This window comes from Henckelia pumila, chromosome 3 (genome assembly GCF_033568475.1).
Source record: "Henckelia pumila isolate YLH828 chromosome 3, ASM3356847v2, whole genome shotgun sequence".
NCBI lineage: Eukaryota > Viridiplantae > Streptophyta > Magnoliopsida > Lamiales > Gesneriaceae > Henckelia > Henckelia pumila.
The window spans coordinates 141,316,550-141,331,235 of NC_133122.1; the positions used below are offsets into that span (position 1 = coordinate 141,316,550).

Here is a 14,686-nt window from a genome sequence, read left to right on the forward strand (position 1 = left end):
GTGAAGTCCTGCCCAAGTTTTAAGATTTTTGGCTGCAAATGACTGTTGACACGAATGAGTTATAAGTTTGAACTTTCAGAAGCTATTGGGAGTATATATGGATGCTTATATGTTGGATTTTATGTGCTATAATAACCACGTTTTATTCTTTTATTTATATATTGCATGTGCATATATCACGTTGAGTAACTATTTCTTCGAGATATATATCCAAACTTTATGGGTATCCAAATATATTTTCTTTTTGGAATCAATAATTATACGTACATGCATGAAATGGATCAAAATTAAAATTTACAAGAATCAGATGGGATGCAAGTGAGAACACAAAACCAGACGTTTGGAACACACTGCGCAGAAAAATTTCTTCTTGATTCTGAAACAAAGTGGGAGATTGAAGAATTTGCCTTTGCTTTGGATGTATACTGCTTCCACTTTGCCTCCACAATTGGGGCATTTTCCCGGGGCTTTTTCTTTCATTATCTCATCGTCTTCTTCCTCGCAAACGTAAACTATTCGCATCCAAATCGATCTGATCTAATTCGAAACCTTTATTTTGGTTGCTATGGAAGGTTGGATTTCTGCGTGCGTGTGTATATAATATATGGGAATTGGGTTTATGGATTTATATATATAGAAAAAAGGTCAAATTAATACATATTTTCATTACCAGGAAAAAAAAAAGGACTTTGAAAGACGACCAGCATTTCAATTAATGAAATAGAAGAGAAGATGGAAAATTGAATTTTTCAGAAAAGAGGATGGAAAATTGATTTTTTTTTCTTTTAAAAAGAACTAGATTACGGTGGGTCACGACTTGTTAATAATTTTTTTAATACATGTGCCACATCATGTTTTGAAATAATTATAATAGCCATGTCATTTGGTTTGTTCGATGCTACACCCTTACACTGCATGCAAAAGATATAATGACTCATATGTTTTGTAGGCGAGATGCTAATATATGAGCCATTAGATTACGCCTATAGGGGTAGCATGAAACGAGTCATGTCAACATGTGGTGCTTAAGCATCATCGAGTTCGTTATATTTGGACTAAATTGGTGCAAAAACAAAATTGGCATTGAAAAATATATAATTGTTTGACCCATAAATTAATTTGTGCCATTAATTTATCATTTAATCAATTAAGAATTTTAATGATAGGTCTTGATGAATTAAAACTTAATAAAGTTACAGGAACTGCAAAGAATTGGTCAACAAATTCCAAGACCCACAACATAATGCAAGTAGTGGGATGGTACAGTTGGGAACTCGGGGAACCTGATCGACTCTCGAGGAACCAAGCAGAGAAAGAGGAGAAAACCAAGTCAAAACAGTTACAAGTAGTAGGATGGTGAAGTTGGGCACTCGGGGAACCTTAGGCACTCGAGGAACCAAGCTGAGAAAGAGAGAGGGGAATAGGGGTGTCAAAATTGAACCCAAACCGCCAACTCGACACGAGTCGACCCGAAAAATATCGGGTTAGGGTTGGGGGTTTTTTGGTTCGGGTCGAATCGGGTTGACCCGAAAGCTAACTCGAAAAAATTAATCGGGTTTGGGTTGGGTTTGGGTCAACCCGGGTTGACCCTAGGTGACCCAAATTTTTTTTTAATTATTATTTTATATTAAATTATGAAAGATATTTGCTACATATTTATGTGTTGTATGTTTGATAAAAATTTATTGTATATTGATATAATAGATTTTCGTCATTTAATATTTATTTTACAATTCTGATGTTTTAAAAATTTTTTTTATCTTTTGTACTAAGTATAATTTAAATTTTTTACAACTACACTTTCAAATTTAAATTATATATAAGCTTAGATTTTGTTATTATGTGTTTAATTAAATATTATTATTATTATTATTATTATTATTATTATTGTGTTTTTTGAATTTTAATTATTTTCTTTAAAAAATTAAAAATTAAAAATAAATCGGGTTGGTTCGGGTTGATCGGATTAGTCAGATTAACTGGATTCGGGTTCGGGTTGGTCAAGTTGGTCGTTTTCGGGTTATCGTACCAAATTTTTTGTTAGTTGATGCTGGCTTCACCCTATGGTCGCCTGTCAAAGTGGAAGATAATTAAATCTCATCCATTTACAGATTTACTCCCCATAACAGTAATTAACAAGAATTGGATTAATGCAGTTGACAGATATTACTTTGGAATTATTTATGCATTTATTGATCACTATTTATTTCTAATTATCGTACAATAGTTCAAAATAATTTATATTATTAGCTAAATGGATATTATTTTTTATTTATTTAACTAAAATGATAAATAACTGATCACTTAAAAAAATAATGAGCCGGTTTGGATGTAAATGAGATCCTACGGTAATACCCAAATCATGCATCAAATAATTCGTATTTTTACACATAGACGTAATTAATAATATATTATTGACGTGACAAATCATGAAACATTAGATCTATTCTTGGAGTAATACTCATATGTTAGGTTGAACTTTACCGTAAAAAGTAGTTGGTTAGAAAAACAATTTAGATATTTAAAGTATTTTTATTCTTTTATCGTTTGGATAAATGTTAAATATTTTTGTTTATGAGACAAAAATCCAAAACCCACAAATCCTACATTCTTAAAAAAAAACATTTTAAAGTACTTTTCTAAACATTTTTCGTAATAAAAAACTATAATTATGGGAAAACTGCTCTTTAAAAATATATATACTAGCGTTCTTTGCACGCGATACGTGCATATACATAATTTTTATAATAATTAATTTTAATTTCATTTTTAAAATTAAAATGATTAATTAGATATTCAAAAATTTAAAAGTGATAACTATCTAATCTAATGTAAAAGTTTTAAAATACAAAAAAAGATAATGAATGTCATTTTGGTAAATAAAATAACATTTGATGTCTAAAAATAAGATACTGTATATAATGACTAATTTGTCTAATAATTTTGATTTTATTGGGAATTAAATTAAGATATAATCATATTTCATTTCAAATTTCATCAATTAATTGAAAATTAGTTAAATAAAAAGTCTCTACTATAGTATTATATATAATGTAAGATATTTTAATTTATTGATTTCTCCTAATCTACTATAATATTATATATATAGTAAGATATTTTAATTTATTGATTTCTCCAACCAAGAAGGTCCTTGTAATCTTGTATAGTCAGCAGTTGATTTTTTTTTTTTTTGTTTTGTTTTGTTTGGAGCATATTCAGAAATCAATATGAGCAAATCCGATTCATTTTTTTTTAAAAAAAATTTCTTATCCCCATCACTTAATTGTATATATCTTGGATCAGAAAATTATATTCTGAGAGAGGAGCAAGCACATAATTTTGACTCCTAATTGAGAAAAAATCATCACATTTTATGATCTAATTATTTCTTTAGAAAGTTGTCTTGCTGCCCCCATGCATGCTCATATCACGTATTACTTCACTATTTCTTGAAAATTTTGGATAAGAAAATTAATATTGCAGATGAGCCATTTTAATATTTTAAACAGTAAGCACTACATCAATCGAACTATTACACTATCCCAAGTCCCAAATATCATCCTCCTAACAATTTCAATTATTTCAGAGGAACTGAACACGTGAATTACCTCTAAAACTGATTATTTGATCGAATATTTTTTGTTTAACAAAATAGTTGGTAATAATGTAATTCCTTCATACAACAACTCCGGACTCACATTTTGATGACCATGATATATAGCACGAACATCCCATGACGTCAAAAGATAATCCAAACTTCATTTGTGAATTTAAAAGGAGTTCAAAACGAAGATTTTTTTCGAAATAAAACTAAAGCATCAAATATAAAATAATAAGAAGGATTCGTCGATTGTTTTTCTACAAAATTTATCAAACAAAAATGGAAATATTCTAAAATATAAATGGAAATAAAAAAATTTATAATTGGGCACTGATAACGTATCGTCGAGTCTTTTTCCACTCCGAATATACGAGAAATCCTTTATGGTCATGCAAATTAATTATAATATATATCAAATGGATTGAAAAGATCGATTTAAATTGGAGTAAAATAATTCAACACTTGGCTTTTGGTCCTTGTTCACATTAAATTTTAATATAATTAATTCCCTCTCCAACACTAGCTATATTGACTAAATTATTGGATTTTTGGATATGTTTGAAATCTATCCACCTATGTAGCTCAACAAAACATAGCTGAAAAATAAAAATAAAAATAAAAATAGATCGATACAGTGCTTGTGTGGACGTTGTCCTTCAAGAAAATATATAAATGAACCCTCGAAATATCAGAAGAAAAACAGCCAACAAACAAACAAAGGTCCATTGAGGTTTCTATTTAAAAAACCATAGAAATATAATATTTAACCAGCTTATTAAAGTATTGAACAGGGTACATATTTAGGTCGGATTTGTTCTCGAAAGATTTGGTTTTGATTTGAATTCAAATCAATATATATATATATATAAAATTTTTGATCTAAGTGCGTGGAATTTCACGTGCACCCGTATCCAAAACAACTCCGATTGTCTTGAAATTTTCACGATAGAATCGTCTCGAAAATGCGAATCCAACGATATATATATATATATATGATATAAATTTCAATCTCGATAGTCGAAAAAAAAAAAAAACCAAAAATTTGCATTTTTCGGTCATCTAACGTGAAAATTTCAAGACAATCATTCTTTCAATATTGACGACTCAATTCGAGTACTGTATAATATTTCGAAAACATGTATGTGTATGCATGATTAATCACAAATTTAAGAAATATACATAAAAAATTCAAATTGGAAACAAGAAAAGTAATTTAAAAAAAAAAAAAAAAGATCACAATCCACAGTTACAAATTCCATCGATCCCGCGCTCTATATACCCATTTCTTGTGATATATATTTGATATTGTTTCATATATCAATAATCATACAAAACCAAGCGCTTGGAACAGAGAGTACAAGAATAGTTGCGTTTGAATCTGAAGCAAATGGGGAGAAAGCAGAATCTGAATCGGCTTCCAACGTCCACCGCATGCACCTTTCCGCCGCAGAAGGGGCAAGACCCCGCCGCCTGCTGCCGCCCCACCTCCGTCTCCTCCTCGTCGCAGCCCAGAAAACACATGCTCGCGCCGCCGGAAAAGAGACGACTCTTTTCTCTGGTTCTCAGCTGGGAAATTTAAAGACTCGATCGATTTCTTCATTTATTTAACTTGTATATATATGAATTAAGAATGCAATAATTAATTATTATTATTATTTTTTTTGACGTAAAAACCGACAGTGGCTATCTTACAGTGTGTGGATAAGGTTATATGGGGAAGGTTGGGAAAGTTGGATGCAATGTCGGTCTAGGGTTTGAGGCCAACGTGCGCCAAAGGTACTGGTTTCATCAAGGGTGACTCATGTCTTGTGAGCTTCCCAATTAGTCGCCTTTTCACATTGATCTCACCCGATGTATATCACTCGATCCATCATCGAAAAATATTGAATACTTATCCATATATTTTTTATATATAATATAATATAATTGGCGAAATATATGTATTCCTAAAATTGGGTGCAGTTGACCCCTAAATCTTTGAATATGGAGTTCAGTTGAGGTTGATCAACTGAGTTATTTTTCTTTTCGCGTATCGATGTTAATTGACCAACTTAATAAGTGTGAAATGAGGTCAATTATCAGATTGAAATTATTGTAAATCAATGGATTAATTGGAGTGGTGAGTGAGTGAGTGTTAGACTGAAAGTAAGAGACACAAGGGTTTGTTTATAGATGTTCGGAGATTTCAAAAACTCTTACGTCACCCCTTCTTCTACCTCGAAAGGATTCACTCTAGAAAACTTTAACTATTACAATCAACTTACAACAACACTCCAAGATTAGGACTTATACAACTTGACTGATTCTTGTTACAACGAGGTTTGCGGCACCTAAACTCATACTACTAAAATTACAATTCTTGAAATACTAAACACTTGAGCAATATGTGATCCTAATTGTTTTGATATGTAATGCTATACATGCGCGCTCACTCGTGTACTTCGGCTCTTTTCAACAAAATATGTACAAGTGTACATTAACGAATTATTAAAGCATCAATCTTCTATTTTATTTTATAAACTCATATTGATTACAATTTTGAGAGCTAAACATTCACACTTTATTATTTTCCAGTTTCTAAATATATAAGCATTGCAATTGAGTAGTTTGATACACCCAAATTTGATGATTATGCAGAAAATCAATTTCAAAAACTCTAAATTTTTTTAATTTATATATAATAACTAGTTTTTATGTGAAATCATCGATGTTTAATTTGCAAATGTAGTCAATATCATGTGTTTTTTTGTATAAAGTTTTTTTTTACGCCGTTAATGAAAAGCATGCATCTATTTCATAAATATAATAAGAGCTCATGTTTTAAAATAAAATTGAAAAGATTTATAAATTTTAAAATTAAATAGAGCTAAATTGCGTGAAAAGTACTTTTATTTTAAATTTTATTGTTCTTTATTTAATTTGATTAATATATATATATATATATATGGAAAATTTTGAGGGCGCGGCGGCCCCTCTAGCTCCGTCTCCGCTTTGTTGGTCGTTTCACAATGACACTACACCTTTCAGGCTTTCACAGATCTTTCGATGTTGAAACTCTAGACTCATGCAAGTCTGGAATTCAAGTATATATATATCTTTATTTCGATCATGCATTATCAATGATAGTTTATAATATTGAGGGGTGTTCGAGTTGGTAGAGCAAATAAGTGTTTGATAAATGAGTATAAATTTGATTAATTGCTCCTATCTTACATCTTCTTGAGCGAGACTATCACACAAAACTGTCTAGTGTAACTTACCTAACTAGTTTATAGTTTGCAAGCTATTGTGTTAGTGCAGAGATATACTTAGTACACACCAAAAAATAGCTATTTAGGATTTTCAAGTTATCGAAAATAACAATAACAACAACAACAAAAAAAATAAAAATAAAATAATAATAATAATAATTCATTGAAAGTCTATGATTGTCATTGTCCCTTGGAGTCCTGAAGGGTTCTATGTATTCTCCGCTGCTTTAAATTTACAATTGGGAGCAACTTTTTTTTGTTAAAAAAAATCAATATAAGCACAATATGTATATAGACACACACACGTATATATATATATTGTATGTCTGTAGGGTACGTATTCGATTTTTAATTCGTCCCCGTAACGTAGCTGTAGATATGAGATATGTCGTTCTCATTATCCATAATCGGGATGCCCTTTTTTTCTTCAGTTCTATTGTTTATCCCTTTTATAAAAATTTGAAAAATTAAAGTACCATAACTAAACACGGTAAATTAGATCCTACCTGTATGAGTCAGTGGCGTACCCAAAAATTTTTAACAGGGGGCGAATTCAATAAATTTTAAAAATTAATACAACACAAAAATATAATAAAAATAATATATTAATATTTTTACAATAACACTCTCCTAGATTTCATACTTTGAAAATGTTGAATAATAGCTTCATTATCAATTGTATCAAACACATCTCGCTCAATATATGGTACTAAACAATCATTTAACATATCATCTCCCAACCGATTACGAATTGATGTTTTGACGATTTTCATTGCTGAAAACACTTTCTCTACAGTTGCAATTGCAACAGGTAATAATAATGCTAACTTCAAAAGTAAATATACCAAAGGATATATATAATTGATGTTTCTTCGATTCAACCATTCTTTTAGCAAGATCGCTAATCCCCGTAGCCTCAGAGAACCGTTTGTTACTTCGCATGCCAAAGATAAAGCTCTCAAGTTGGTATTCAAGATGCATTAACTTAATTGGAGAGAAATCAGATGGATAAAAATGAGCAAATTGAAGCAATTTTCCCTTATCATAAGAAGAGAATGAATTTGATGGATCAAGACAAGCCATACATAACTGAAAGAAATATTTTATTCCTTAAAATCATCCTATTTTGAAAAAGATTTTATTAATTATCTTTTGCCTTTCTTGGACATGAAGTTATTTAATTCCTTGAATAACTTGATTTAATTAAAGTTATCAGAATATTATGTTATCTAATATCTATTGATTTAATTCTTTATTGTGTAGATTTGCCTTGATCAAGATCTAGAGTCCTGCGCTTACAAGGAAACATTCTAAAGAAGGACTCTTGCCCTATTTATTAATGACATACGCCTACAAGGAAGGGATCGATCATTGAGAGACCGTGAGTTTTAACAAGTAAAAAGAATACTTCATAGAATTGCTGAAGCTTGACGGTTGAACATAGTGCTTGAAGCCGTGAAGAACAATTCGGAGATTGTTGATCGAAGAAGTGTGCTACTCATGTGTTTTGGCTTCAAGAGTTTTTCTCCTTATTCTGTTTTTTTTTTATTCTATTACATATAGAATGCTTTTTAGGAGAAACTTTATTACTTATTTTTTCACTTGTCTTGAGAAATTGATTTTTACAATAGTCACTAGTATTAGGGTTTGTAACACTCTTTAATTAGTTTTCTAGTGAAGTTTTGCCTTGAGGCGCTGCAAGAGTATTTATACTCTTGCTTAATTCAATTGAGTCTATTTATTTGGTTGCTTATTTATTTTATACACACTTAACTTATATTCCGCTGCAAATTACTCAAGGTGTTATAGTAGGTGTTGTCAACACCTTGTGACAACACCTCAAACTGTTTATGTGCAACTATTATTTCCTTACAAGTGGTATCAGAGTCATCTTCTTGATACACTAAGAATTGATCTTGGTTGCTTATTTTATTACAGGAAATAAGATGGACTCATCATCTGTTTCGAATTCATTTCTCAAACCTCCAATTCTTGATGGAGCTAATTACGCACTTTGGAAGCATAGAATGAGATATACTATTAAAGCTATGGATGTTCGTGCTTGGCAAAGTATTCTGACTGGTTGGACTCCTCCAACAACGCAAGATGACGACGGAGACTATATCATCAAGAGAGAAGAAAACTGGACTACCGAGGAAACACTAAGCTCAAGCTACAATGCTAAGGCACTCAATGCAATCCTTGCAACTGTGGATATGAGGATGTATGGAATCATATCTGACTGCACTATTGTTAAGGATGCATGGGATGCTCTTCAAGAACATTGCAAAGGAACTGATAGTGTGAGAAGAACAAGACTGAGATTGTTAAACGCTAAATTTGAGAGAATCGGGATGGATGAGAATGAGACTATTGCTGAGTATGATAAAAAACTTAGGGATATAGCTACTGAGGCTCACGCTCTCGGAGGACCTATTGCGAGTGAAGTTATGGTGAACAAGGTTCTTCGATCCTTGCCTAAAAGATTCAATGGGAAGATATGGGCACTTGAAGAAGTAAAGGACACTTCAAAGATGAAAATGACTGAATTGATTAGCATTCTTCAAGTCTTTGAGATGAATAATTCAGACCAAGAGAAGGATAAAGGAAAATCAATAGCTTTTCAAGCTTCAAAGCCTTCATATGAGGAATATGTTCAACTTCATCAAGAGGTTCATCAATCTGATTTAGGAGAAGATTCGATCTCTCTCATGACTAAGAAGTTCAATGATTATCTGAAGAGGATGAAAGAGTCAAGAAAGACGGATAAAAAATTCAAGACTCCAGTGTTCTCCAACAAGCCCTTGAGGATCACTGGACCAGAACAATCACCAAAGAAACCTACTGATATTTCTAAGCCTCGGATGATGGTTGATGAAAAGAAGAAGTTTGTCTCAAAGAAGCTGGACAAGGTTCAATGTCATGCTTGTCAAGGTTTTGGACACTATGCAAATGAGTATGCCAACAGACTTAGGAAAAGGATGAACACGTCTTTGAGTGATGAAGAGTCTGAAGAAGAAGAACATGAAGATGAAGAGAATCATACTGCCCTATCTGCCTTATTGGAAAGCAAGAAGAATTTTCAAGTCAATCCTTTAGGTGTTGCCGCAGGTGTTGCCACACCTGGCCGTAACACCTCCCAAAGGTCAGTCTGTTTGAATTCCTCCATTACTGATAATATGTGTGATAATGATACAGGTGAAGAGACAATGTCTATAGAAGAAGCTCGGATGATGTTTGAAGAATTACATACTGATTGGATTGAAAGGAACAAAGTGAATACTATCCTTTCAAAGGAAAATTCTGATCTAAAGGCTGATGTGTCAAGACTGGAAATCATACTGAGTAAGAAAGACATTGAATTAAGCCAAGTGAAGGAAGAACTCGGAAAGGCAAAGGCTACATTGGCTAAGTTTAATTCAAGCACCTCCAAGCTTGATTCTCTACTCATGATGGGAAGAGATGGTACTGCTGGTTTGGGATTTGAAAATAGCATTTTTGAGATTGGTGAAAGTTCAAAAGGCCCTGTGTTTGTCAAGGAAAGTAACAGTTCAAAAAAATCAAGTAAAAAGGCCTCACCAATTGTACCTCCAAAACCAAATCCACAATATGTTGCTCCTTCAATGGTTAGAAGGAAACGTAAGTACATCTGTCACTATTGTCATAGACCTGGTCATATCAAATCATATTGTTTTAAGCTACAGGAAGATTACAGGTATAGATCTGCATCGAAGGTGTTGCCTAAGGTGTTGTCAACACCTTCTCACAACATCCCTAGAAACAGATCTTATGTAAGAAAGATTTGGGTACCAAAAGCTAATATTCAATGTCATATGATTTATACTGCCTTGAGGACTAATGTTTCAGGTGCATGGTACTTTGATAGCGGTAGATCTCGTCACATGACAAGATCCAAGAAGTTTCTCACTGATTATGTTGAACAGAAAAGTGGAAAAGTAACCTATGGAGGAGGTTCAAAGGGAAACATTGTTGGAAAGGAAACTCTGAATGTTGCTGGACTGCCCAAGCTTCGCAATGTGTTTCATGTTGAAGGATTAACCGCGAATCTAATAAGCATAAGCCAATTTTGTGATGATAATTTGCATGTGCAATTTGATAAAAAGTTATGTAAAGTTTTTGATGAATCAAATCTGTGTGTCATGTCAGGTACAAGGTCGTCCGAAAACTGTTATCAACTCGGAGAAGAAATGGCCTGTAGGCACACAAAAGTGAATGAGTTTGATCTATAGCATCAAAAATTGGGTCATGCAAATTTCAAAACATTAAAGAACTTGAGTAAGTTAGAAGCTGTAAGAGGTATGCCTAACTTAAAATCTGGTATTCCATTTGTGTGTGAAGCATGCCAGAAAGGAAAGCAGACTAGGGTGTCACACGAGGTGTTGCCAACATCTGTGACAACACGCTGCCTAGAGCTTTTGCATATGGACTTGATAGTTCCAATGGATGTTGAAAGCTTCGGTGGTAAGAAATACTCTTTTGTTTGTGTGGATGATTTTTCAAGATACACATGGGTTAACTTTCTGAGAGAAAAATCAGACACATTTGATGCATTCAAGAAATTGCTCACCAAAATTTCGAACCTATACAATCTGAAGGTAATCAGAATACGTTCTGATCATGTTAAGGAGTTCGAAAACTCTTCGTTTGCTAGCTTGTGTGATAAGAAAGGTATTTCTCATGAATATTCTGCCCCTAAAACTCCACAACAAAATGGGATAGCCGAGAGAAAAAATAGGACTTTGCAAGAAATGGCAAGAGTGATGCTTAGTTCTAAAAATATTTCAAAACGGTTTTGGGCTGAAGCTTTGAATACTGCATGTCATATTTCAAATAGAGTCTATTTGAGGAATGGTACTACTGGGACATCCTATGAACTTCTTATGGGAAAGAGGCCAAACCTTAAATATTTTCACGTTTTTGGATGTGTTTGTCACGTTTTGAATGATAGAGATCATCTTGCTAAATTTGATGCAAAGAGTGATAAGTGTATGTTCTTAGGATATTCATCGAATAGCCGAGCCTATAGAATGTATAACTTGAGAACAAGAACTATTGTTGAATCAATTAATGTTGTTTTTGATGACTTTGCAGATCTAAAGAAGAAAACAGCTGAGGATGATGTTAATGATCTGCTGGACAATTCTGAAAATATAGATGTTGTCAAAGGAGTGTTGCCAACACCTCCGACAACACCTCCTACAGAAAATCCAGATTCAAAAGTTGAAAAGCCTACTGATGAGAATACTGATGAAAGCAGTGAGGTAAACGAAGCTGGAAAGAATATTCCAAGCAGAATTCAGAAGAATCACCCAACCTCACATGTAATTGGAGATGTATATGGAGACCTGCAAACTCGAAGGAAAGAAAAAGTTGATTATCAAAAGATGGCAGGTCTACTGTGCATGAGTTCTACATATTCTCAGGTAAGATTCTCTTGTTTTGTGTCAAACATTGAACCAAAAAGGGTTGAAGAAGCTTTAAAAGATGATTTTTGGGTCAATGCTATGCATGAAGAGTTAGAACAATTTGTGAGGAATGATGTTTGGTACTTGGTACCGTGTCCTGCTTATGGTAATGTCATAGGAACTAAATGGATTTTCAAGAATAAAACTGATGAGTCGGGAAATATCATAAGAAATAAAGCTAGGTTGGTAGCTTAAGGGTATACACAGGTTGAAGGGGTGGATTTTGATGAAACCTTTGCTCCTGTAGCCCGCATTGAGTCTGTCCGACTTTTGCTTGCTATTTCATGTAACATGGGTATGAAACTTTTTCAAATGGATGTAAAAAGTGCCTTTTTGAATGAGATCCTGAATGAAGAAGTCTATGTGAAACAACCTAAAGGGTTTGAGGATCCAAATCATCTTGAGTATGTGTATAAGTTGAAAAAGACATTGTATGGATTGAAGCAAGCACCACGTGCATGGTATGGGAGACTCACCGAGTACTTGCTGAATATTGGGTTCAAAATAGGTGAAGTGGATAAGACTTTATTTGTGCAAAAGTCTCAAGGTAATTGAAACAACCCTAACTCTCTAAATAATAAATAAATAAATAAATATGCGGATTTTTTTTTTTTTTTACTTACTAAGTAAAAATATGTACATACATGCCCATACATATATGCACAGAATAAATAGATTTAAAAATAAATAAATTAAATAAAAATGCAACCTTAAATAAATTAAACATCTGAGTCAAACATTTAATAAAATACTGTCATAAGCAAAAATAAATAAAGTTTGCATGCACTGAAAATTGTTAAATAAAATGAGTAATACTTTCAACCACTGAAAATAAATAAAAGTATAACATGCTGAAATATTCAAAATCATGCGTAATGACTCAGACAACTATCACGGTCACGGGGTCACTGCATGTCCGCTCATATGTCCTCGCCGCCGGTGGGTACTACGTCATCCTCTACGTACTCACCTGCACCATACCAGTGTAGTGAGCCTAGAGGCCCAACATGCTAACATAACAAGGGTCTAAAAATAATTTAAATCACTTTAATACTAATATATAACATATACATGAATGAGCATGCTTAAAAATATCATGACATAACATAACTTAAATTAAACTTAATATCATAATCATACATAATACATAAACATTGTTGAGCAAATTATTTTCTAACATCGCATGGTTGTATCCATAGTGTAACCTTAAATCATACATTAAATACTGATCAGCGTGGAAACCAACGTACGTGGCGGTGACGAATCACCTCTTAAATTGGCAGTAAACTACTCTTCAATAGTTCACATATGGGGACGAATCCCCCTTAAATTGTCACACTACTTCAACTTCCAACATAAAATATTTTCTTTTGCTCAACCTTAAACATTAAATCATGCATAAAAATTATTTCATGAATGCATGTACTTAAATAAAAATGTGTGTCCTTCATATATATTTAATTTAATTTCATACTAACATATAGATATAAAAATAACTTCCATGCATAAAAATAATTAAATATATATTCAGGACACATGCATTTTCTCATGGGTTGTACTGAACTGCTGGCCCTAAACTCTCAAGCCCATTACTTAAATCTGGCCCAATAATACTGAGACTGGTCCATTAACATACTTAAGCCCAATAACTTAAACTTTTAGCCCAAATAATTATATGTAAGCCCAATTAATTTCCTTAAGCCCATTAAATAATTAATCTGGCCCAATGGGCCCAAAAGCCCAAAGACTGACCCAATAATTTTCATGGGCTCAAAAGCCCATAAAAATTAGTGGACTAACTTAAAATAATTATTCAAGCCCATTAATAAACTTAAATGTAGCCCATTAATTTAATTAATCTAATTAGCCCAATTAAAACACTTTAACTTAATAATTAACTTAAAAATAAAATACCCGAGCCCAACTAACTTAACCCGAACCCGGACCCAATTAACATAACCCATGACTTTCCTGACTTGACCCGGACCACCAACCCGACCCGAACCCACCTAGAAACCCTAAACTCGATTCCCTTCTTCCATGCAGCTCTCGGCCGCGAGCAGCAGCCCATCTAGGGCTGCTGCCGCCCTGCTCCGGCCGCCCCTGGCCAGAGCCCCGCCGCCCAGACGTAGCCCACGTCTAGGCGGTTCGAACCTAGTCCTTGACCCAGCCCCATGCAACCCACAGAGCCGAACCCGAGCCCCCTTCCACGAAGCCCTAACCTGCGTCCCCTCTTGGCCGATCGCCTCTTGACTCCAAGTCTGGGCTTGTTTGGCTCGAGCCACTCAAGCCTAGACCCATCTTAGACCCCTGACCAACCGTAACCAGCAGCTAGAACCAACCATGTC

The 14,686-nt window shown here is 33.4% G+C and overlaps 2 protein-coding genes across 2 annotated transcripts; one reads left to right on the top strand and one right to left on the bottom strand.

Moving 5' to 3' along the window:
- Positions 1 to 4,755: 4,755 nt before the first annotated feature.
- On the bottom strand, positions 4,756 to 5,228 carry LOC140893617 (uncharacterized). Its single transcript, XM_073302701.1, has one exon. The coding sequence runs from the start codon at positions 5,120 to 5,122 to the stop codon at positions 4,919 to 4,921; it is 204 nt and encodes a 67-aa protein (XP_073158802.1). The 5' UTR covers positions 5,123 to 5,228; the 3' UTR covers positions 4,756 to 4,918.
- Positions 5,229 to 8,798: 3,570 nt separating this feature from the next.
- On the top strand, positions 8,799 to 11,085 carry LOC140889637 (uncharacterized). Its single transcript, XM_073297355.1, has 3 exons — positions 8,799 to 9,524; positions 9,654 to 9,938; positions 11,020 to 11,085. Exons 1-3 carry the CDS (start codon positions 8,799 to 8,801, stop codon positions 11,083 to 11,085), a joined length of 1,077 nt encoding a protein of 358 aa, XP_073153456.1.
- Positions 11,086 to 14,686: the final 3,601 nt, after the last annotated feature.

Coding starts and splice junctions, on each gene's coding strand:
- LOC140893617 (XM_073302701.1), bottom strand. CDS start 5,122: ATGTGTTTTCTGGGCTGCGACGAGGAGGAGACGGAGGTGGGGCGGCAG.
- LOC140889637 (XM_073297355.1), top strand. CDS start 8,799: ATGGACTCATCATCTGTTTCGAATTCATTTCTCAAACCTCCAATTCTT. Junction 9,525..9,653: donor ATGTTCAACTTCATCAAGAG/GTTCATCAATCT, acceptor TTCTCCAACAAG/CCCTTGAGGATCACTGGACC. Junction 9,939..11,019: donor AAAGCAAGAAGAATTTTCAA/GTCAATCCTTTA, acceptor GTGTCATGTCAG/GTACAAGGTCGTCCGAAAAC.